The 25,497-nt window shown below is 44.5% G+C and overlaps 1 protein-coding gene across 1 annotated transcript in view; it reads right to left on the minus strand.

Annotated features, from left to right (window-relative positions):
* LOC139227102 (protein shisa-6-like) overlaps positions 1–25,497 on the minus strand; it is a 567,191-nt gene that overhangs the window by 34,313 nt on the left and 507,381 nt on the right. Inside the window, exon 6 of the mRNA XM_070858169.1 lies at positions 17,420–17,482. Coding sequence (XP_070714270.1) covers positions 17,420–17,482 — 63 coding nt within the window. The remainder of the gene's footprint in view (positions 1–17,419; positions 17,483–25,497) is intronic.

A 25,497-nucleotide genomic window follows, 5' to 3' on the forward strand; every position in this document is an offset into this window, starting at 1 on the left:
ATGCCTGGCCTGTGGCGGATGGCGTAGTTGTATGCGGACAATGTGAACGCCCATCTCTGGATGCGGGCCAATGCATTGGTATTTATCCCTTTACTCTCGGAAAACATGGATATGAGTGGCTTATGGTCAGTTTCCAATTCGAATTTGAGCCCAAACAGGTATTGATGTATTTTCTTTACCCCATAGACACACGCTAATGCTTCTTTTTCAATCATGCTGTAGGCTCTCTCAGCCTTAGACAGACTCCTGGATGCATAAGCAACCGGTTGCAGTTTCCTGAAACCATTAGCTTGTTGCAATACATATCCGACGCCAGATGACGACGCATCACATACTAGTACCAAACGCTTACATGGATCATACAACACAAGCAATTTGTTTGAGCATAATAATTTTCTCGCTTTTACAAAGGAATTTTCTTGGCTTTAGCCCCAAACCCATTCGTCCCCTTTTCATAGTAAGACATGTAGTGGTTCTAGCAGTGGTGCGCTGAGACCCGATAAGAAGTTACCAAAGTAGTTCAAGAGCCCCAGAAACAACCGCATCTCCGTCACACTCTGTGGCCTCAGTGCATTCTCAATTGCCTCTGTCTTCACGTTAGTGGGCCTGATGCCGTTCACCACAATCCTCCTACCCAAGAATTCCACTTTAGGCACCAGGAAAACGCACTTCGAGTGTTTTAACCTAAGCCCCACGCGGTTGAGTTGATTAAGAACTTCCTCCAGGTTCTGCAGGTGCTCAACTGTGTTCCGACCTGTGACTAAGATGTCATCCTGGAAGACCACGGTGTGCGGGACCGACTTCAGTAAACTTTCCATGTTTCTCTGGAATATCGCCGCCACTGATCGGATTCCAAATGGGCATCTGTTATAAACAAAAAGACCTTTGTGCATTAGGGCCTTCGATAATTCCTCCAATTCCTGCGTCATGTAGACTGAAGTCAGATCCAGCTTCGTGAACGTCTTTCCTCCCGCCACCATTGCAAAGAGGTCGTCGGCTTTTGGTAGTGGGTATTGGTCCTGCAGGGAGAAACGATTCATAGTAACTTTTTAATTGCCACAGATTCTGAGGGTGCCGTCTCCCTGAGGACTGGGACAATAGGACTGGCCCACTCGTTGAACTCGATCGGTGAAATTATGCTCTCTCTTTGCAGCCAGTCTAGCTCGATCTCTACCCTTTCTTTCATCATGTACGGTTCTGCTCTCGCCTTGTGATGGATGAGTCGCGACCCCGGAATTAGGTGGGTCTGCACTTTTGCTCCTTGAAATTTCCCGATACTTGGTTCGAACAGCGAAGAAAATTTGTTTAAGACCTGGGCACACGAAGTGTCGTCAGCGGGCAATAGTGCTCGGACGTCGTCCCAGTTCCAGCGTATCTTTCCCAGCCAGCTCTTGCTGAGCAACGTAGGACCATCGCCCGGTACCTCCCAGAGTGATAGCTTGTGCACCGCTCCATCGTAGGAGACCTTTATGGTAGCACTGCCGATTACAGGAATCAGTTCTTTCATGTAAGTTCTTAGTTTCGTGTGAACCGGAGTTAAGAGTGGCCCTGAGGCCTTGTTGCACCACAACCTTTTGAAAGTCTTTTTGCCCATGATGGACTGGCTCGCGCCCATGTCGAGCTCCATTGACACCGGGAGTCCATTTAGTTCAACATTCAGCATTATCAGGGGACAATTCGTGATGAATGTGTGCACCCCATGTACCTCTGCCTTCTCTATGTGAGGATCTAGCTCGTCGTGATCCTCCGTGGATCTGTCCTCCTCTGCAACATGGTGGTTTGCAGGTTTAACAGACTTTGCAGCTTGCCTGTTGGAGGTGTCCCGTTGGAGGTGTCCATTGTTCCACAGCCCTTACAAATGTACTCTTTGAATCGGCATGAATGGAAACGATGATCACCCCCGCAGCGCCAACAATGTGCTAATGGCCTTGTATTCACCACCCTTGATGGTGGACTCTGAGTCATCTGCGGACATGCAGCTGCAGGTATGTGTGACCTGCCCTGTACATTACGATTCGAAAACAACATCACTTTGTTCACAGTACTTGTAGCAGCACTTGTGTGCTGAGAGATTTGCTTAGTATTGTCACTGGTGGCAATGAACGCCTGGGCTATCGCTATGGCCTTACTCAAGGTTGGTGCCTCTATAGTTAGAAGTTTGCGAAGTATGGTTTCGTGGCCAATGCCAAGTACGAAAAAGACTCTGAGCATGTGCTCCAAATGTCCTTCAAATTCGCAATGTCCTGCAAGGCGTATTAGCTCGGCAACATAACTTGCCACTTCCTGGCCTTCAGACCTTTTGTAGGTGTAAAACTGGTACCTCGCCATCAGAACACTTTCCTTCGGGTTCAAATGCTCTCAGATCAGTGTGCAAAAATCGTCGTACGATTTCTCCGTGGGTTTTGCTGGAGTGAACAGATTCTTCATGAGGCTATACGTTGGTGCCTCACAGATGATGAGGAGGATCGCTCTACGCTTGGCAGCGCTCTCTTCCCCATCTAGCTCATTGGTCACGAAGTATTGGTCGAGTTGCTCCACAAAAGTTTCCCAATCATCTCCCTTCAAAAAGTTCTCCAGGATGCCCACTGTTCTCTGCATCTTTGGGTTCACTATCTGTACCTCATCGCCAGTTGTAGTGTGTGGAGAAAGAATCAGACTGAACACTGTGAGCTCAAGGTAATGTGTGACCTTAGTCTTTATTGCAGGTCTCCAGAGTGCTTCTCCAACCTGTGAAGCCTTCTTAAATACCTCCGGGAAATGAGCCCTCTGGTGGCTGTACAGAGTAAATACAACTCCACATATATAACAAATGACGCTTCAATTAACCAAAGATACCTTGAATTTGACTCTGTTCTGTCGAAATCACTGCACCATCTCCTACTTTAACTCATTCTTTCCCAGGGCTTTAAAACAGTGGACTTACTTACTTCCTCCTCCTACAATCAACAGATTTTTAGAATATAAACTTGGAGTGCATCCAGTGGAGATTTATTAGAATGATACCAGGGATGAGGGACTTTAGTTACGTGGAGAGGCTAGAGAAGCTGGGATTGTTCTCCTTAGAGCAGAGATGGTTAAGGGGAGATTTAAAGAGGTGTTCACAATGATGAGCGGTTTTGATAGAGTAGCTATGGGAAAACTGTTTCCACTGGCAGGAGGAGAGGTAACCAAAGGACACAGGTTTAAGTTAATTGGCAAAAGAACCATGGGGAGATGAGGAGAATTTTTTTAACACAGTGAGTTGTTATGGTCGGGAACGCACGGCCTGAAAGTGTGGTGGACGCAGATTCAATAGTAACTTTCAAAAAGGAATTGGATATATACTTGAAAAGAAAAGATTTGCAGAGCTTCGGAGATAGAGTAGGAAAGTGCGACTAGTTGGACAGCTCTTTCAAAGTGCCGGCACAGGCACGAGGGACCGAATAGTTTCCTTCTGTGTTGTTTGATTCCATGAGACTCGGTGTTACCTAACTACCACTTCTCTCTTTATCCAGTTTTCTCTCCTACTCTTTCCAATCTTGGTAGAACCTGCCTTCGGGTCCTTGACTCTTCACTGAGCTTTCTCAATAAAATCAAAAGCATTGATTCTACCGTGGCTAGTGACTGGGGTTGAAATTGCCCTCCTCCTTAGTGCCTCACATGCACTTCCGACCCTGACACCGCCCGGAGATTAACATTTTTCTCGTCCTGAATATCGCTCTACACTCCGCCCCATGGATTGGGGCAGAGAAAAATCTTCAGAAACGCTAGGTGAGCCTATTTTCAGTCAGGGGGTCAATTTCGGCCCCTTGTTGTTTTAGTGCAATTAAAAGACTTCAACCATTTGAGAGCTCTCATGTAATTTCCAGATGATATCAGGCTTTTCTTTGTGTCCTTTGAAGCACAAAGGGTGAAGTTAATTCAACAAAACTGTGGCCAGAGAACTAAAATACTTTAATACTCCTGTCTGAAGCTGATATTGTATTGAAACAGGCAATTAATCTTGTTAGTCAGCAACGAAACTTGTAAATCTCAAATCACAAATATTAATGGCCTGCATTGGTAAAAGGAAATTATACACTGCCTGCTTTTTACATGAGTGATTTGGTGTTAATCAAACTGTCTGATGGATATTTAATTAGTTGTCTTTACAATGTGCTACCACATTAAGCTACACACAATCTGTCTGCATAATAATTGATACAAAAATATTCTCATGTGGATTCTTCTGATGACTGTACTTCAAAGAGTGTATGAAAATCCCCATTTGTATTAATAGGGCTTGTTTATTCAACTCTAAACGTAATTCATCTGTAAAACAAGCTAATTCCACCAAACTTCCTTTTAAGTTTGTAATGGTATGAAGTTGCTCAATTTTTATTCCAATAATTCCTGTCTTCAATCACCTTTGGCTGACAAGGTTGGCACACAAACACCTTTGCAAAGGTGCTGCGATAGATGTGTAGCATTGCCTCTGGTTTTCCTGCCATCCCGTGTGGTGCCCTCCACATGGTGCCTTTTGACAGCTGAGATCAGCAAAGCATTTCAAAATCCTGAGAGATCGTTCTCCACATTTTCCTCCAGAATGTCCATGCATTCATGAACAAAGCCCTTGCCATCCATGACGTTATTGTCCCCCTCCTTAAAACTCACCACTTTGACCAAACTTTCGGTCAGCCTTTCTAACAGCTCCTTTTCTGGCTTGGCATCCATTATTGCCTGATTACGCTCTGATGCACCTTGGGACATCTTTCTCTGTTCAAGGTGCTATTTAAATGCAAGCTGTTGTTGGAGATGTACAGTACTCATGATGAATTGCAGTTACTCTGTGCTGTTTTAAGTCAATGTAAGTTATTGTGTGCAATATTTTAAGTCATTAACCTCATGGTTTAAAAAGAAATGCACACAATGAGATTTCAGTCCCAAGTATTTTGATTGTTGATTAAATTGCTTGATTGTCTTAAAGAGGATTAAAATGTTAAAACCCCACAATTGTTAGCACCTTCTATGAATGTGATTACAAAAGAAAAGATCATTATAAGCCAAAGAAACGTGCAAAGAAATGGACCGACGATTTCACTACATGCTGTTAATTTGTGGCATTGACTGCTGACGAATGGGTTTGAATGCAGTCTGAGATGGAGCATTCAAAAGAGAAATTGATAGATTCCTGATTGACGAGAGAGTAGAGTTATTCAGGGGGAATAACGAAGCAGGAGGGAGAAAGCAATGGTTGAACATGGTTCTGAACATGAGGATGAGCTAAGTGGACTGAATTTCATTTCACTTTTCTTGTGTCCAGAAATGAATGAGACCAATGGCTCATGCATGTTTTTCACATTCCTGCTGTTCAGGCCATTTATAATGGAGCCATTAGTGGGAGCAAATGGATAGGCGTTGCCACTCAGAAAGCATCCTCTGACCTGATTTTCTTCCTCAAAGGTCAAGGGAAGCCAAATTCTGAAGGATGAAGTCATTATAAAAACCTCCAACAAATTGTGCATGGACATGCATGTTGTCACACTCAATCTATACATTGAGGGAGTGGAAGCCCTTCCTGTTGAGGGGATATTCTGCGGCAATATGGGTGCCATCGAGTGTATCCTGGAACATGGGGAAGCCAGAAACCCCGTGAAAGTGGATGGTCCGATCTCGCTGCTGTCTTGCGGTGATTCCCGAAATGATGAATTCCCTAGCTCTCCCATAAAGTGCGTCAGTGACTTGATAAATGCGTGCCCATACTACAACTTGGCTGATAGTACAGATATCCTCATGGTCACCTGAAATGAGCCTGTTGCATAAAGGTTGAGGGCATTGATCACCTTCAGAGAGCAGATAATGGCAGGTATCCGTGACTGTAGCTCCTCCTGCAGTGAGTGGCAGAGCTGTCCTATAGCATCTTTGGTGAAATGCACCTTTCTTATACACAAGGTCCTCCCTTATATGTCCTCTGGTGACTGTATGTTCTATGGGAATGGGGGTAATATCTTGTGGGCAGCATCCTCCTTAAACACAGCCTGACTCTCCTCTGTTTCATCCTGTCCTTCTCCTCCTCTGCCAGGCATACAAGACGATGCCCATAGGGAATGACAAATGCCATACCTGCTCCTGCAAAGCCCTCACTGTGGATAGGGGGCAAAAATCTGTCAGCAGTCTGACACTGTCAGAAAGAGAGAGAAGAAAGTTCAGAAGTGTGTAGGCAGGATGGCAAGAAATGTCGCTGTAAAAAGAGTTTCCCAGCTGTAGAAATCGTTACTGAAACTCTCCAGACTCAAAAACCCTTCACTCCGCCTGTCTCAGCTGATGCTTGCTGCAGCTACAGCTTATAATGCTCTGTCCAAGTTACCTGAGTTAGAGTTTCCGCTTTGGGCGGAATTGGTGATCCGGGCACAAAGTGTGGCCAAAGTTGCGTTAGTTTTCAGAAGTGTTCCCACCCCTCCCACACGACATGCATTCCCAGTGTAAAACCTTCCAACAAATCGTGCACTCGACATGTATGCATGTTGTCAAACTCCATCAGTCTACAGATGTAGACTGATGGAGTAGAAGTCCTTCTAGTTGAGGGGATAATCTGTGGTGGCCCGCAAAGCAGCATGGATGCTATCGAGTGCATCTCTGCAGCACCACTGGCCCTCGTTATAATATATTTAAATTGGGTCAGTTGGGATTCAGCAGGTGTATCACCAGAAGGATCAAAAGGCATGACGGAACTCTTGGGAAGTGATTTCACGGTAATGACTGTTTTATCAGTTGCACCAGGTACATAGCAGCAGGAAAGACCCAGAGAGACATGAATGAGTTGTCAGGACCGTGCTCACAAGTGCTAGAAAAACGACAAAAGGCATTTATTTGATTGTGACGCTCAATTTAGCTTACAGAGCATCATGGCTGGAATTTAAATCATTTCACAATATAACACATGGTATTGACCATCGAGTATAATCTTGCATTCATGAAATAATGGCCCTGAATTGGCATCCCCTACGGGCGGGTCCGAGGTGTACATGCACCTATAGAGGACTTGCAAGTTCAGGGTTTAGCCATGCACTGCACAGGCTCCGAAACCCACAACTTGCGATCTGTCAAGAATCCTGTTGACAGATCGCACGCATCTGGAATAGAGGGCCTCCACGGGCGGAGAGTTGGGCTATTTGCCCAACTTCTGCCCTTGAAATTCTTACGACTGATAAAAGCAGGATCTGCGTAAGGCTTTTAAAGGACAGAAAAATACATATTTTCAATAATTTGAACATTTAAAATCCTGTTAAATAAGGTAAGTTTCTTTTTACACCTTTCAAAATATATAAATCTATTTTTCAAAAAATTTAATTTTTGCTTTAAACAATTAATTAAATTCCATTGTGATTAATTTTTAATATGTGATGATTTAAAAAAATTTATGTCAAGTGTTTGTGTGTTTTGGGACGTGTGCGAAGCGCCTAAGTCCCAGGGACCCTTCCCAAAACACTATGCAGGCCTTCGCGTAGAGGCCCAGGACCACAAGTCTCCAATCCTCCCGGACCACCAGGTAGATTCGTTTCAGGTTAAGTTAAATTTTCAGGTCGGAGGCATCCACCCGCAGGAAGCCTCTGACTGCAATTTCTGGGCCATTGTGTTGAATAAATACCATTACAATCTCTCAAATAGCACAAGTGATCATAAGATTACAATTTAAAATCCCTAAGACCTTTCATAAAATGTTAGCTCTTTCTTATAGCACTGCCTTTTTTTGCTGTTGTATGGTAAACATAGTTGTGCTGCTATCTCTGGAAGCCCTGAAGCCACCTAAAGAGACCGTGCCTCCAGAGACTGTGCCTGTGCAGGTATTTGATGGAATCGTTTCCTCCCCAGTGTATTTAGAAAAGATATGGCAGCCAAAAATAAAGTCAACAATGAATGACACTGTTTTACAAAGAGTTACGTAGGATATACAGCACAGAAACAGGCCAACCAGTCCATGCCGGTGTATATGCTGCACTCGAGCCTCCTCTCATCCTTCCTCCTCTAACTCTATCAGCCTTCTATTCCTTTCTCCCTCATATTCTTATCTAGCTTCCTCTTCAATGCATCTCTACCACTCACCTCAACTACTCCCTGTGGTAGCGAGTTCCACATTCTCACCAATCTCTGGGTATAAAAGTTTCTTTTGAATGCCCTGTTTGATTTCTTGGTGACTATCTTACATTGATGGCCTCTAGTTTTGCTCTTCCCCACAAGTGGAAACACATTCTCCATGTCTACTCTATCAAATAGGGTTTTGAAGAATGAGAGGTGATCTCATTGAAACATACAAGATTCTGGAGGGGATTGACAGGGTAGATGCTGAGAGGTTGTTTCCCCTGTCTGGAGTGTCTAAAACTAAGGGACACAGTCTCAGGATAAGGGGTAATCCATTTAAGACAGGGATGAGGAGGAATTTCTTCACTCAGAGGGTTTTAAATCTTTGGAATTCTCTGCCCCAGGGGGCTGTGGATGCTGAGTCTCTGAAGATATTCAAGGCTGAGATAGATAGATTTTTGGAGTCTAGGGGAATCAAGGGATATGGGGATCGGGCGGGAAAGTGAAGTTGAGAGTAATGATCAGCCATGATCTTATTGAATGACGGAGCAGGCTGGAGGGCAGTATGGCCTACTCCTGCTCCTATTTCTTATGTCTCTTAAAACCTTTCATAATTTTAAAGACCTCTATTCGGTGATGCCTCATCCTTCTCATCATCCCAATTTGATGTCATTTGTAAATTTAGCAATTGTGTTTTTGATTCCAAAATCTAAATTGTTAATAGAAATTGTTCCAATGATGTGGAATCCACACTGTTATATTTGTTAATTAGCAATATAAAAACACCATAAGATTCTCATTGCAACTGCACAAAATGTGTCTTGCAACATGAGATGTGTAATAGAAGGTGTATTGAAGCAATAAATAAGGTACATTATAGCAGATTTCATATCACAGCCAATTCTTGCTCAGTGAATAAATCTGTTTTATGCATTTCATTCATTTAGAAAGATGATTTATTAAACTGGGATTCACGCTGAGATATTAATAAGAATTTCAATTACAGAATTTCTTGCATATATGTTAGCAGCATTGAAAGATTTTTCAAAATATAAAACACGCCACAATATTGCTGTATTTACCATGTGTGAAGTTCAGCTTCTATTCACTTAGCAGAAACATTCACTTTGCAATTATTCATTTAAACAATTTTGCCAATATGGGAGCATCGCAGTGAAATGAATAGAATCTATTATTAGGGTTAGAGTGACTGAGCACTTGGACAAACATGAACTGGTAAGAGAGAGCCAGCATGGATATGTAAAGATTAAGTCATGTCTAATTAACCTAATTGAAATGTTTGAGGCAGTAACTAACGTGGTAGATAAGGGAGTGTCTATGGATTTTTTTATATGGACTTCCAGAAGGCATTCGATAAGGTTCCACATAATAGACTCTTAACAAAAATGAGAGCACATAGAATTGGAGGCAACCTATTGACATGGGTATATACTCCAATTGGCAGGATATGACTAGGGGTGTCCACCAGGGATCTGCACTGAGGCCTCAGCTATTCACTATATTTATAAATGACTTTGATGAAGGAATAGAGAGCAGTATATCCAACTTTGCTGATGACATCAAGTTAGCTGGCACAGTAAATAGTGTAGATGGCAGCAGAAAGTTGCAAAGGGATATTGATAGATTAAGTGAGTGGGCAAAACTGTGGCAGATGGAGTTCAATGTGGAGAATGTGCGGTCATCCACTTTTGACATAAAAAAGATAGATCAAAGTATTTTCTAAATGGTGAGAAGTTAGGAATTCTGGAGGAGCAGAGCGATTTAGGGGTCCAAGAACGGAAATCACTAAAAGCTAGTGGACAGGTACAAAAATAATTAAAAAGGTTAATGGGATGTTGGCCTTTACCTCAAGGGGGCTGGAATACAAATGGGTGGAAGTTATGTTACCTTCTGAGCAGCGCACCCCAGAAAGAATAGATTGGCCTCGGATTCACCAGAATGATACTGGGACTAAAAGGGTTAAATTATGAGTACAGCTTGCATAGACTAGTCACGGATTCCCTCGAATATAGAAGATTAAGGGGTGATCTAATTGAGGTATTTAAGATAATTAAAGGCATTGTTAGGGTAGGTAGAGAGAAACTATTTCCTCTGGTGGGGGAGTCCAGAACAAGGAGTTAATATTAAAATTAAAGCTAGGCTGTTCAGAGGTGACGTCAAGAAGCCTTTCTTCACACAAGGGGTAGTGGAAATCTGGAACTCTCTTCCCAAAAAGCTGTTGAGGCCGGGTCAATTGATAATTTCAAAATTGAGTTAGGTAGAATTTTTTTTTAGGCAAGGGTGTTAAAGATTATGGAACCAAGGTAGTACATATATCGAGTTGAGATACAGATCAGCCATGATGTAATTGAATGGTGAATCAAGCTTGAGGGGCTGAATGGTTGATTGCTGTTCGTAATGGCCATTGGATTGAATTACAACTGACATAAACTATTATGAATGTCACATTCTCCAGGGGTCAACTGGGTTCCTTAGTTTTCAGAAATACTGATTGCATTTGTTAGACCTGAGTATATGATTTCGTAAAATGGCATATTGTCTTACCAAGGCTATTTTGTAAAATTGTCAGAAAATTAACTTAGATGTCTCCTTTCTAAGTGTTCGCACAGCACATGGTCATTTCTCTCCTGAAGCTGAAGGGGTGGACATACATATAACATCTGCATTTCAAAGAATGCAAACATCCTCATGACAACCGATCTGATCCTCAGCAGTTAGAATCACTCTTGAATGATTCAGGAGTCAATTTATCTCGAGTACAAAATGAATCCTAACACCACGGGGGTGAATAACTATTTGGGGGCTTCCTACTTGTTTTGGTAAAGAAGCTGCAGAAGCCCTGAAAAATGGTGTCAATGGTATTTCCGCCATTTTTTGCACTTCGTCTTTTGAAGTTACAGCAGATGGGCTGGACAACAGCTACGGGAATTCACCCCGATGTATTTAAACAAGGTTCTGGTTTAATGAAAACTGTTTTCTCTCTTATGCTCAGTCAAACAGTACGATAAAACAACAATAACTTTTATTTATATAGCACTTTTAAAACATCTCAAAGGGCTTCGTCGAGATGAAAACAGATGGTGAGCAATGAAGGAAGAAGACTTAGTTAAGATGATTGGAGGATTGGAGGTTTCGAGGAGTTTTTTTCAAGCAAATGAGAAGTTTAGTGAGAGTGTTCCAGGTGTGTGACGAAGTTCAGCCAACATTCCAGACACCTCCATCACCGTTCATCATCCCTGGATATGAGCTGTCCCATCAGCAGGATAGACAATGGTACAGACTCAGGTTGCAGAGTCCCTGGGAGTCCTCATCATTGACTCCAGACACCATGAAGTCTCATTGTTTCAGGTCAAACCAAGTTATGCAAACCTCCTGATGATCACCATCTACCGTCTCCCCTCAACTGCCTAATCAGTTCTCTTCTATGTTGAGCATCATGGAGGAAGCAAGGGCAAAGATTGTACTCTTGGAGCGGGGAACTTCAATGCCCACCATCAAGAGTGGCTAGGTAGTACCAAACTGCTTGAGTCCTGAAGGACATAAGAACATAAGAAATAGGAACAGGAGTAGGCCATACGGCCCCTTGAGCTTGCTCTGCCATTCAATAAGATCATGGCTGATCTGATCATGGACTCAGCTCCACTTCCCTGCCCGCTCCCCATAACCCCTTATCCTCTTATCGTTCAAGAAACTGTCTATTTCTGTCTTAAATTTATTCAATGTCCCAGCTTACACTGAGGCAGCAAATTCCACATAATTACAACCCTCTGAAAAAAGAAATTCCTCCTCATCTCTGTTTTAAATGGGCGGCCCCTTATTCTAAGATCATGCCCTCTAGTTCTAGTCTCCCCTATTAGTGGAAACATCCTCTCTGCATCCACCTTGTCAAGCCCCCTCATAATCTTATACGTTTCGATAAGATCACCTCTCATTCTTCTGAATTCCAATGAGTAGAGGCCCAACCTACTCAACCTTTCCTCATAAGTCAACCCCCTCATACCCGGAATCAACCTAGTGAATCTTCTCTGAACTGTCTCCAAAGCAAGTATATCCTTTCGTAAATATGGAAACCAAAACTGCACGCAGTATACAGGTGTGGCCTCACCAATACCTTGCATAGCTGCAGCAAGACTTCCCTGCTTTTATACTCCATCCCCTTTGCAATAAAGACCAAGATACCATTGGCCTTCCTGATCACTTGATGCACAAGTACCCCCAGGTCCCGCTGTACTGCAGCATTTTGCAATCTTTCTCCATTTAAATAATAACTTGCTGTTTGATTTTTTTCTGCCAAAATGCATGACCTCACACTTTCCAACTTTATACTCCATCTGCCAAAATTTTGCCCATTCACTTAGCCTTTTGCAGATTTTTTGTGTCCTCCTCACACATTGCTTTTCCTCCCATTTTTGTATCGTCAGCAAACTTGGCTACGTTACACTCGGTCCCTTCTTCCAAGTCGTTAATATAGATAGTAAATAGTTGGGGTCCCAGCACTGATCCCTGCGGCACCCCACTAGTTACTAGTTGCCAACCAGAAAAATGAACCATTTATCCTGACTCTCTGTTCTCTGTTAGTTAGCCAATCCTCTATCCATGCTAATATATTACCTCCAACCCTGTAAACTTTTATCTTGTGCAGTAACCTTTTATGTGGCACCTTGTCAAATGCCTTCTGGAAGTCCAAATACACCACATCCACTGGTTCCCCTTTATCCACCCTGTTTGTTACAGCCTCAAAGAACTCCAGCAAATTTGTCAAACATGAATTCCCCTTCATAAATCCATGCTGACTCTGCCTGACCGAATTTTGTTTATCCAAATGTTCTGCTACTGCTTCTTTAATAATGGACTCCAACATTTTCCCAACCACAGATGTTAGGCTAACTGGTCTATAGTTTCCTGCTTTTTGTCTGCCTCCTTTTTTAAATAGGGGCGTTACATTTACAGTTTTCCAATCTGCTGAGACCTCCCCAGAATCCAGGGAATTTTGGTAAATTACAACCAATGCATCGACAATCCCTGCCGCTACTTCTCTTAAGATCCTAGGATGCAAGCCATCAGGTCCAGGGGATTTATCTGCCTTTAGTCCAATTATCTTACTGAGCACCGCCTCATTAGTGATTGTGATTGCGTTAAGTTCCTCCCCTCCTATAGCCCCTTGACTATCCACTGTTGGAATATTGTTGGTGTCCTCTACCGTAATGACGGATACAAAATACTTGTTCAGAGTTTCTGCCATCTCCACGTTCCCCATTACTAGTTCCCTGGTCTCGTCCTCTAAGGGACCAACATTTACTTTAGCCACTCTTTTCCTTTTTATATACCTATAGAAACTCTTGCTATCTGTTTTTATATTTTGTGCTAGTTTACTTTCATAGTATATCTTCCCTTTCTTAATCATAGCTGCCAGATTGGGCCTGGTCAGATGCCAAAGGAACCAACATAAAGTAACCTTGTTCTCACCAACCTACCTATCACAGACACATCCACAATAGCATTAATAGAAGTGACCACCATGTTGTCATTGGGTGGAGTGTAGAAGAGTCTTTCAGGAGCAACACCAGCCATATCTTAGATTGAGGTATCAGTGTAGTGAAACTACCTGTGAGCCAAACATCAAAAGCAGTTTTAGACAGAGCTAAGTAGCCCCACAACCAATGGATCATAAAAAAGCTCTGTAGCCCTACCACATGCGCAACAATTTGAATAGGCCATGCATTGGGGGAGGCACGCCGCGCAGGAGGCATTGCAGCTCACGGGGGATGGTGCTTGATGCTAGAAATCAACTGGAGAGAGGTGCTATCAAAATAAGATTGCTGCAGTGCATCCTGTAGATTATACATATTGCAGCCACAGTGCACCAGTAAAAGGAGATGGATACTGAGTCCAATGGCAGGAGTATCGATCAAGCAAACTGCTCTATCCTGGATGGTGCTGAGCTTGTTAAGTGATGTTGCACCTTTCCAGGCGAGTAGTGAATATACCATCACACTGCTGACGAGACTTTGAGGGATCAGGATGTAAATCACTCGTTGTAATGTACACAGCCTCCACCCTGCTGTTGTAGCCACAGTATTAATATAGCTGGTCCAGTTAAGCTTCTGGTAAGTGGTAATACCCAAGATGTTGATAGTGGGAGACTCGGTTTTGGTGGTGCCATTGATGAGCAAAAGTAGATGCCTGGGCTTTCTCATGCTTGCGATGGTCATTACCTGATACTTACGTGGTGCAAATGTTACCTACCACTTGTTAGTCCGAGCGTGGATGTTATTCCAGGGCATGAGTTGCTTCATTTTCGGAGGCGTTGTGAATGGAGCTGAATGCTATGAAATAATCAGCGAACAGTCCCATTCCTGATCTTATGATGGAGGGAAGTTCATTGAGGAGACAAATGATGATGGTTCGGCTGAGGCCCTTTCACTGAGGAACTCCTGAAGTGATGTCCTAAGGCTTCCATTGTGTCAGGTATGACTCCAGCCACTCCCGGGAATTTTCTTTGATCCCCATTGACTTCAGTTTTGTGAGGGCTTCTTGATGCCATGCTGGGTCAAATGCTGCCCTCAGGTTGAGGGCAGCTACTCTTGTTTCTCCTCTGGTGCACAGTTCTTGCATCCATGTTTGCACATGCACGGTATCTACAATGGAAAAGCCGGTGAGCCGCCTGTGCGGGACCTTGCAGATGACTCTGTGGCTTAGTGGGAACATTGCCACCAAAATAGACAAGAGTAGCAATGTTGTGGCAACATCATCACACCCAGGTTTCTCTCCAAGTCACACACCATCTTGACTTGGATATATATTGCTACTAATTCCCGTTATAAATTCCCATATCCAGAGTTAAAATGAACACTGGATATGTAAACTTGTCACACTATAGTTTACAGCCCCACCATTGGTGACACTGTAGTGCCTCAATTTTGTGTCTCTCAGCTCTTCAGACTCTACTGCAGAGAAACTCCTGGGCTCCCACAAACGCTACTCTTGCTTCCTATATTGCCATAGGTTTAGCTGTTTGACTGTAAATAATAATATAAAATCAAGGTATTACATAAAAATAATGACTGAATATATGACTTTAAAATGGGAACTCTATTATGTCTCCATATGCGAGGTATAGTACATACCTAGGTACATATGAGACACAGTAATCTGCCACCCTCTAACCCCGTTGCACCTATAGGGCCCAAGTTTCCACATGAAAAAAAACGGGCGCCCCTTTGAACTAGGCGCCCGTTTTTCGCGCCTAAAACGGCGCCTAAAAAAATCCTCGGTATTCTCCACCGACTTACAGGTCCTGTGGCACTCGGTGCAGCCGGCACGAGCTGTGGGGGGGCGGAGCCAGGTCCCGGCGCTGAAAACAGTGGCGGGACCTCTGCACATGCGCGCTACAGTCGGCACGCAAGTGCAGTAGCTCCAGGCATCGAACTGTGTGGGAGGGGCCCGAAGCACGCAGCCCCTAGCCCTGGCCCAATGGCCTCACTGGGGCTGCGTGAATGAGGCTCCTCCCACGGCCAGCTCCTGCTCCCCGCCCGACCAGACCCGAGACTCGCACCCCCCCCCCATCCCCGCCGACCCGACCCGATCCGACCCGACCCGACCCGACACCCGCTCCCCCCCGCCCCGACCCGACCCGAGACCCGCTCCCCCACCCCCCGCCCCGACCCGAGACCCGCTCCCCCCCGACCCGACACCCGCTCCCCCTCCCCCCCGACCCGACACCCGCTCCCCCCCGACCCGACACCCGCTCCCCCCCCGACCCGACACCCACTCCTGTTCCTCTCTTCCACCCCCTCCCCTCCCCCTCCCCTCTCCCTCCCCTCCCCTCTCCCTCCCCTCCCCCTCTCCTCTCTCTCTCTCTCCCTCCCTCTCCCTCTCTCTACCTCCCTCTCCCTCTCTCTCCCTCTCCCCTTCTCTCTCTCCCTCCCTCTCTCGCTCAGCGGCACGAACGGCTGCAGAATTCTCCCTGGCTGAAGCACTTTCACACAGGTAGGAAGATAGTTTATTTAATCTTTTCTTGGCTTATAAATGTTTATTCAGGTTGGATTTATTTGTATAATATTTGTAGAAGTATAAATAAGGATCTATTGTCGAATTTAATGAGTTCTCTTCCCCCCCACCTAGTTCTGGACGCCTAATTTGTAACCTGCGCCTGATTTTTTAATGTGTAGAACAGGTTTTTTCAGTTCTACAAAAATCTTCACTGGCGCCATTCTACTTTAGTTTGGAGTACGTTTTCACTGTGGAAACTTTCAAATCAGGCGTCAGTGGCCGGACACGCCCCCTTTTGAAGAAAAAATTCTGTTCTAAACTAGAACTGTTCTACCTGACTAGAACTGCAGAAAAAAAAATGTGGAGAATTGCGATTTCTAAAATAGTCCGTTCTCCACCAGTTGCTCCTAAAAATCAGGTGCGAATCATGTGGAAACTTGGGCCCATAGACTTCTCTTGGTCTTTATACTTGCAACACCAGGGGAGACCAAATAGTATTGAACATTTTGACGGAAATACCCGTTAAAGAAAATGAATAGATTTTTGATGTTGCTACATAGACCAATCTGTGTGTTGTGATGTGGAGAGAATTTGCTGCATGCACATATAAAAAAGATTCGGTGTGGGGTAACCTTTTAACAACTTGGAGTAGGTGGGAGGACCTTAGCTTGTAGGTTATTCTTTCTCACCAATTAACTTTTCTCTGAATGTCCTGAAGTAATAAAGTGGATCTTTAGGTGTAGTAATCATTATCTTTCAAATGAAGTTGGACTTCATATATAACATCAGAACTGAATAGTTTAATAAGGACACAGAACCATTAACATAGCCTGTGTGTTTCCTTCACAGAAACATTTTAAAAAAGTAGGTAACCCTTTGAATTTCCTGGTTACTTTAATGAGGTTATCCATTATCTTCTCGTTCATTGCTGTTTATGGGACCATGCTGTGTGCAAATTGGCTGCTATGTTTTCCTACATTATAACAGTAACTTCACTTCTAATCGAATTCCTTGGATGTAAAGCGCTTTAGGATATTCCGAGGATAAGGTGCTAAATGAATGCAGTTCATTCTTTCTTTAATACTGATGTCCTTCACCCAAAGTGGAGCATAAAGAAATGGAGGACACAGGACACAGCAGAAAAGTTAAAGTAGAGTTGAAAAAGGAGAGTGTTTATCAAACTTTATGATATGCAGATTCCTAACTGCTGGTTATGTTTCAAAATAAGATGAAATCAGTGCTAATCCACTGGACCACCCAATTTCCAGATATTTATATCCGAACATTGCCCCCTGCCAACACAAAGGGCAAGGAATGAATGAAAAGCCCCATTGAATTAGACCCCTGTCCCTCAACACTTTATACTCACCATTTGTGGGAGTTTGAGTTGGACTGATCAATCCCAAGTGATTATAATTGTGGTGATGATTACCTGCAACATAAGGAAGCAAGGATCAAAGTAAAGCTAAATACAGGAACATTAGATCGCCACAAACATCATTTCAATTGTATAAGAGTGGTTATAAAATGCATACTTATGCAGCAAAATACTGAGCCATTTGAGACTCAAGAATGTTCATATTTGAATGCTACCAATGATCGCAATGTCACTGATTTACTGGCCTGTGCATTATTGTTGTGATGTGCTCGATTCATTACGATAATGGACAAAAAGAAAGAAAAATGGTCTTTCTCTGGCTGCTCTTGTGTTGCTGCCATTTTAATTTGGATTGCAGGAGATTACTGTCTGTAAATTGGCTCCCAGTATTTATGCAACCAAATTGGCTTTTGATTATTCGGGTAACAGTTTTCACATTGGTCTGCAAGCCTGCTGCCAGGATAAACGATCCAGATTTAGCAGTGTAAGCACCTGTGGCCAGCTCATGGGTACTCTCTGAGAATCTGAATTAAAATGGCCCTTGTATAATAGCAGTTTTTCTCTCTCCCTTCTATCCCAGTGAAACAAACGCATTAAAGCAATATAACAAAACTCGCTAATCCATTAACAAAATCATGAGATTTAGCAACCCCCAATATTTAACGAATCCACTCAAATACATACAAACCCCAAATCAACTAGGGACCTGCGACATCCATTAGCAATTCATCCCAAACGGTCGCTATTGAACATAGAGTAGTGGAGGAATCATCATCGTTTAACTGAGGTGTGCTGTTCAAACTGATTGCCGTAATGAGCAGACTGCAGAAGTGAACAGATTTGTAATTGGAAACAACGACATCAATTACATAATATATTGAAGATTGTAACATTCCAATAGCACAACATGAAAATTACACAACACCCAGTCATCGGGGCCGAAATTGCCCCTTTCTTTAAGAGTTATGGCCGCCAAAGGTCGGTAAGGACTCACCGCTCGGTCGGCGTGAAGGGGCCGACATTTTGAAAATTGCCCTCCATTAATTTTGCAGCGCTGTACGGGACAGCGCCGGCCGTCATCCCGCCTCATCGGGCACGCGCCAACCTCTTACCGACCGGCGCTGACCCCCTTTCCGCCCTGTGTGGGAAATTGCCCCGTGAGAGTGGATCGGCTGCTGCTCGGTGCCCCTGACCGCTTTCCCTGGTGGGAAGCTACTTGTGGCTGGGCAGCGCGTCCACCCTTAAAGGGGACAGCCACCTCCATGGCCGCCATTTTATTTTAATTGTTGGCCGACTCCAAAGTCAGCCCAACAATGACAGCCACGGGTTCAACCGGGCCGCCAACAAGCAGCCCGGCACCCGTTCTTGGGTACCGGGCCGCTGGCCCGGCCGAAAACCTCCCTGTGGCCCAGTGGGTGGCACTAACGTGGCTGCAGAGTTCGCAGCGGCCCTCCCCTTTAACCCTACGCTGATGACTCAGAGCGGCAGCCGACCCGACAGAACGGCATTTCTGCCCCACTCCCCACCCCTCATCCGCCCCGCTCCCCCCCCCGCCTCGCACATCCATCCTGCTCCCACCCACCTCCGCCCCTGTCCTATCCCACTTCCGTCCTGCTTCCCATCCCACATCCTCCCCGCCCACCCCCACTTTTGCCCCGCTCCCGCCCACATCCGCCCTGCTCCTGACCCCACCTCCGCCCCGCTCCCCACTCCCCCCCCCCGCACATCCACCCTGCTCCCCCCCGCACCCCTCCCAACATCTGCCCCGCTGCAAACAAAATTAAAGAGCTGAATCTCGGCGGATTCTCCACCCCGAAAACATTTAAAGCTAGAAGGGCCGATTGGCCTACTCCTGCACCTATTTTCTATGTTTCTATACTAAATATATTCAAAAAGGAGTTAGATGAGATCCTTACTACTAGGGGGATCAAGGGGTATGGCGAGAAAGCAGGAATGGGGTACTGAAGTTGAATGTTCAGCCATGAACTCATTGAATGGCGGTGCAGGCTAGAAGGGCCGATTGGCCTACTCCTGCACCTATTTTCTATGTTTCTATGTTTCTAAAAAACGGTAAGTGCGCCCCGTTTGAAGCAGAGGGCAATTTCACCCTCCTCATCTTTGATTCAGTTATGTACACGAGTTAGGCAGAAGGTAAGGCTGTAGCTGGCCATTCCGACACTATACTGTTGAGCAGTGCTTCGCTGGCCTGCTTTTCCTGTGTTCACTGCCTTGTTGTGGGAGTTCTACCTCACAGTTGCTCTCTTGACAGTTTGGCATTATTGATCATATTTGCTTGCCAGCAAACCATCAATAAAATGAGATTCCTACCCCCACACAGTTGAAAAGTCTTGTTTCTTCCCACTGTTACCAAGTTGTCTTTGTTGTAAAGTTTTCCATTGAAGATTTACAACAAGGTGCATAACGGACTTTCCATGAAAAGATGAAGGCAAAATAGAAATGAGGCTGGCTCGGAGGCGTATTGAACATGTCGACCACCTAACCCTGCCTTCAGTTGTAGCAGTGAAGATCTCCTGATGCATCTGCTCATAAGGTAATTCTGGTAGGAGTTAATTGGATTCACGAACCCCCAGAATAAATACAATTCATACTGTAGAACGAGATGATGGGCGACATCTTTCAGTAACACTGCACGCTGATTCCTAAAGTGTCAGCCTTGGCTTGGTCTGAGCCAGAAGGTAGTTGGTTCAAGCCCCACTCCAGAGACTTGAGCACGTTGTCTGGGCTGTCATTGGTGTGCTGCATTGTCGGACGTGCTATCCTTCAAATGAGAATAGTGGCCGTGCATTTCCTCTCAGGATTCTATTCAAAGAAAAGTAGGGGTGTTGCCTGGGAGGTGTCCTTGCCAACAGTTATTCCTCAACCAATATCACTAAAAACCATTATCTAGCCATTAATCACATTGCTGTTTGTGGGATCTTGCCATGCGGATTTTGGTTGCCATGTTTCCTTACGACCACGCGTCAAAAGAAATTCATTGGCTGTAATCACTTTAGGACATGCTGAGGTTGTGAAAGGCAGGGTATAAATGCAAGTTTGCTTGTTCTTTCTTAACCCTGTAAATTGCTCATCTTTCCTTACATGAGACAGTTAAAGGCAAATTATAGCTACGTTTGAGAAGTTGGAGCTGGCTCACTTCATGGAAGTCTATGAATAGTCAGCTGTGAAAGTTTACTAAGTAGGCTGCTGGGTTAAGTTCACATTGTAGCAGAAGCTTTTTTTATTATTAGTTCATGGGATGTGGGCGTCACTGGCAAGGTCGGCATTTATTGCCCATTCCTAATTGTCCTTGAGAAGCCTTCTTGAATCACTGCAGTCTGTGTGGTGAAGGTGCTCCCACAGTGCTGTTAGGGAGGGAGTTCAAGGATTTTGACCCCGCGACAATGAAGGAACGGCGATATATGTCCAAGTCAGGATAGTGTGCTATTTGGAGGGCAACGTGAAGGTGGTGGTGTTCCCATGTGTTTGCTTCCCTTGTCCTTCTAGCTGGTAGCCTGGAGTTCAGCCTCTGTATGTGCACAGATGCAGGCATTGTCCGCGTACTGTAGCTCGACGACAGAGGTTGGGGTGGTCTTTGACCTGGCCTAAGTGTTCTCCCAACATGGGGCATCATGTACAACATGTCCAGTAGACACCCCAAGTCGCTGGAGAAATACCACCAATGATGTCTCCGCAAGATCCTACAAATCCCCTGGGAGGACAGGCGCACCAACATCAGCATCCTCGTCCAGGCTAACATCCCTAGCGTTGAAGCAGTGACCACACTTGATCAGCTCCGCTGGGCAGGCCACATTGTTCGCATGCCAGACAAGCCCAAAACAAGTGCTCTACTTGGAACTCAAGCGGGCAGAGGAAACGTTACAAGCATACCGTCAAGGCCTTCCTGATAAAGTGCAACAACCCCACTGACCAAAGACCGCCCTAAATGGAGGAAGTGCATCCGGGAGGGCGCTGAGCATCTCGAGTCTCATCGCCGAGACCATGCAGAAATCAAGCACAGGTAGCGGAAAGAGCGTTCGGCAAACCAGTCCCACCCACCCTTTCCCTCAACGACTATCGGTCCCACCTGTAACAGGGACTGTGGTTCTCGTATTGGACTGTTCAGCCACCTAAGGACTCATTTTAAGAGTGGAAGCAAGTCTTCCTCCATTCCGAGGGACTGATGATGATGATAAGCTGGTAGCAGTCGCAGTATTGGGAGGTGCTGCCGAAGAAGCCTTGACGAGATGCTGCAGTGAATCTTGTAGATAGTACACACTGCATACACCGGTGGTGGAGGGAGTGAATATTTAAGGTGATGGATGAGCTTCCAATCAAGCAGGCCATTTTGTCCTAGATGATGTCTAGAGTATTCCATCACTCCTGACTTGTGCCTTGTAGATGGTGGAAAGGCTTTGGGGAGTAAGGAGGTGAGATATTTGCCGAAGAATACCCAGCCTCTAACCTACTCTTGTAGCCATAGTATTTATGAGGCTGGTGTGGTTAAATTTCTGGTCAATGGTGAACCCTAAGATGTTGATGGTCGGGGATTCAGTGATGTTCATGCCGTTGAATGTCAAGGGGTGATGATTAGATTCTCGTTTCTTGGAGATAGACATTGCCCGGTACTTGTGTGCCGCAAATGCTACTTGCCACTTATCAGCCCAAGCCTGAATGTCATCCAGGTCTTGCTGCATGTGGGCACGGACTGCTTCATTATCTGAGAAGTTACAAATGGAACTGAACACTGTGCTATCTGTTGAGGACAGTTTTGAAATATTTTTTTATGAAAGTACAAAACACACATTCAGAGCAGACAGGATTGATGACATGGTAATATTTCATGTCACTGAATGTGTAATTGCACATTCATGTAGTGAAGCATCTGTGATAACCTACTTGTAAAGATACGCTGCCAAATGACAATGCATGCCCGTTTAATATACATTTCTGCCAAGCCATTAGAGAACGTGCTTGATAATATCAGCAGGTGATTCCTGTTCTTCCCTGGAGCAGTGTACCGCCTGCTCATTGTGGCATTGATAGCAACCAGAAAGAAGTCTATAATTAAAGCGTGTGCTTCAAAAGCATCCCAGTTGAAAAGGTGTATATCAGCTTGGACTCAGAGTGCTAATACTCTTTCAGTATTGGAGGAGCACTTTTATACCAGATTGAACTACACAAAGACTGAAATCCTTTCCCCCTTCCATCTTCCTAGGATTTTCTCCCTTGTCCTCCATCTCCTGTATAGTTAATGACTTGTGCAGACATTTGGCTTCAAGGCCCCACACTCCCATCACCTCCCCACCCTCTTACCCCTACATTTAATTTCTGCATGTGTGAATGCGGATTGGAGATTTTGGCACATTAATCAGTAAAGGGGGCATCACTTTTACACACAAATGGTAGCAGAAATCGAGATTTCTCTCCCCCAAAAGGCTGTGAATGCTGGGGGACAATTAGAGCTTTCAAGACTGAGATCACTGGATTTTTGTTATGTAGGGGTATCGATATGGATAAATCGAGTTGAGGTACAGATCAGCCATGATCTGATTGAATGGTGGAGTAGGCTCAAGGGGTTGAATGGCCTATGCCTATTTCAATGTTCCTACCCAACTCTGGACACCAGTGTTCACATGCATGTTTCTAGAAAGAATTGCAAAGTAGCGAACAGAAGTAAGAATCCTGGCCAATTCTCTCCTTCCTTTCTTGTTCAGGGTCACTGAAGATTATTGTCTCTATTGTTGCTCTATTGGAGATGACATAACTCAGCACAGAACATGAACCAATCCGAGTCTTTCCTGTCTGACTGACTCAGTGCCACAGTATGCAAGAGCTTTACCCACCGATCTTTTGAAAAGGATGTGATACGAATAATTTATGATGTACAATAATCTCGATACAAGAGACTTACAGAATATCATTGATGTACATATTCAAGCTAAACTCCTATAGACTCATTGAGAATAGAAGGTATTTAAAAGCTCCAGTGCACTCAAATGGGTAGGCCCATGGCCTTGCTTTTTATTCAGTGAACAACAGTCATTTATTCCCAAATACATTGGGAAGATACATGCCACAAGTTTCAGATTTTTAATTAAAAATGTAATTTGCCACAAACCTGCGCTGCGGTGAAAGGGTCTGTATTGCTGCAGCTTCATTTCAAAAGTAAATGTGTCATGTAGTTAGGTCCTGATTGCTGGCTGGGTTGTCAGGTTATTACTGTTGTGTAACAGCACTTTCCATTGATGCAGCACGCCTTGTGTAAAAGAAGGCACTTTACAGCAGTAGAGGTGGATACCGGGTGGGCAAAGGGGGTCAATTTTTGGGGCAGAGGGTGTTGAGGAATACTCGTGGTCGAATTTTGAGTGTTTAAGATGGTTGAGAGGGAAGTATGAAGACAAATCAATGCTGAGATAGAATTACTAGGGACCAGGAGTGCGATGCTTAAAAGATCAACCTGCAGTGGTGAAGCCAATGGGAGTAGCTGTAATCCAGAGACAGAGGAGCACTGGGTGTGGGTCAGGACACAGGTTTGGAGAAGGTCACTTACATAGGATGGAGCAAAGTATGGAAAGATTTGTAAATAAGAAATAAGACTTTTGTTAAGTTTGTGGTAAAATGCATGTGAAACAATCAGTGATTTTATGTAGATCAAGTGACTATGATTCATTATTCTGATTGTTTTCCTAGTGTGCTCTGTAGTAGGCATACTTATAATCCAAAACTGGTTTACTTTTGTGAGGGTGGGGCTCCCTCTGTTGTATGGTATTTTTCCCTTTTTTGTTTCAGTACATGCCTCTCATTACTCAGAAAATGTTCATATGTTAGGGACCAGAATGGACAATGGCAACTTGCCCTCCAATTTTCCATCCTGACCTGTGGAAAAATAACTTGGCCTCCACTTTGCACCTCCCCCTGCAGGATTAGTGTGATCATGAGCATTCGTCAGATAACGGAGCATGGGCGTGAAGCAACATTCCATTCCTTCAGCTTCAGTGCTTCGCCTAAGAGCACGAGTCTTTAAAAGTACAAGCTTAATACACAACAGGATTCATTTATCACTCGCAAAGAAACGGAGTTGACCTCAAAGCTTGCTATCCAACCGGCAGAATGTGGGTTTGAGCACCATAAATACCCATCAACCATACCCACTTATCTCAGTCAGGTGAATTTTAGCAGTTAGGGCTTGTGCAACACTGAGACATCCCATGGGATAGGAGACAGTATTACGACACATAGATGTCTGCTGGAATCTTTTTTCATTTTTAACCGGTGTTAGCATCAAGCACTCTCAGGTCAGGTACAGCATACCTGGAGGCACTGCGGAGTTTCTTCTACTCTGGGTAGAAACAACATGTCTCAACCCCAAACCTGCAAGAACATTTCCTATTGCACAAGTGTGACATTTCCATTCCCCAGCAAACACTTTGATCCTGTCCAAAATCATTTCCCGGCAAATCCTTACAGCAAGCAGAGACGTTTGTCCCATCATCCTGTGCTGGATTCAAACCCAGTTTCAGAAGGTGAGAGGCCAATATTGTACCTCATACAATGATTATGCAATGGCAAAATGCTTGGAAGAACTGTGACAGACAGAATGGATTTCTTATAGAAGACCCCACAGTACAACCTGAAGGATCAAACCTTCCTCGCAAACAGTGGACAGCCATCAACCGCCTCAGAACTGGTCATGGTAGATGCTGCCACCTTTTCCATAGATGGAAGATTAAAGCATCCCCATCATGCGACTGTGGAGCTACTAATCAGACCCTGGAGCACATAAGAATCATAAGAACATAAGAAACAGGAGTAGCAGTAGGCCACCTGGCCCTCGAGCCTGCTCCGCCATTCAATAAGATCATGGCTGATCTGATCATGGACTCAGCTCCACTTCCCTGCCCACTCTCCATAACCCTTTATTCCCTTATCGCTCAAAAATCTGTCTATCTCCACCTTAAATATATTAAATGACCTAGCCTCCACAGCTCTCTGGGGCAGAGAATTCCACTGATTTACAATCCTCTGAGAGAAGAAATTCTTCCTCATCTCAGCTTTAAATGGGTGACCCC

This window comes from Pristiophorus japonicus, chromosome 16, assembly GCF_044704955.1.
Source record: "Pristiophorus japonicus isolate sPriJap1 chromosome 16, sPriJap1.hap1, whole genome shotgun sequence".
Classification (NCBI taxonomy): Eukaryota; Metazoa; Chordata; class Chondrichthyes; family Pristiophoridae; genus Pristiophorus; species Pristiophorus japonicus.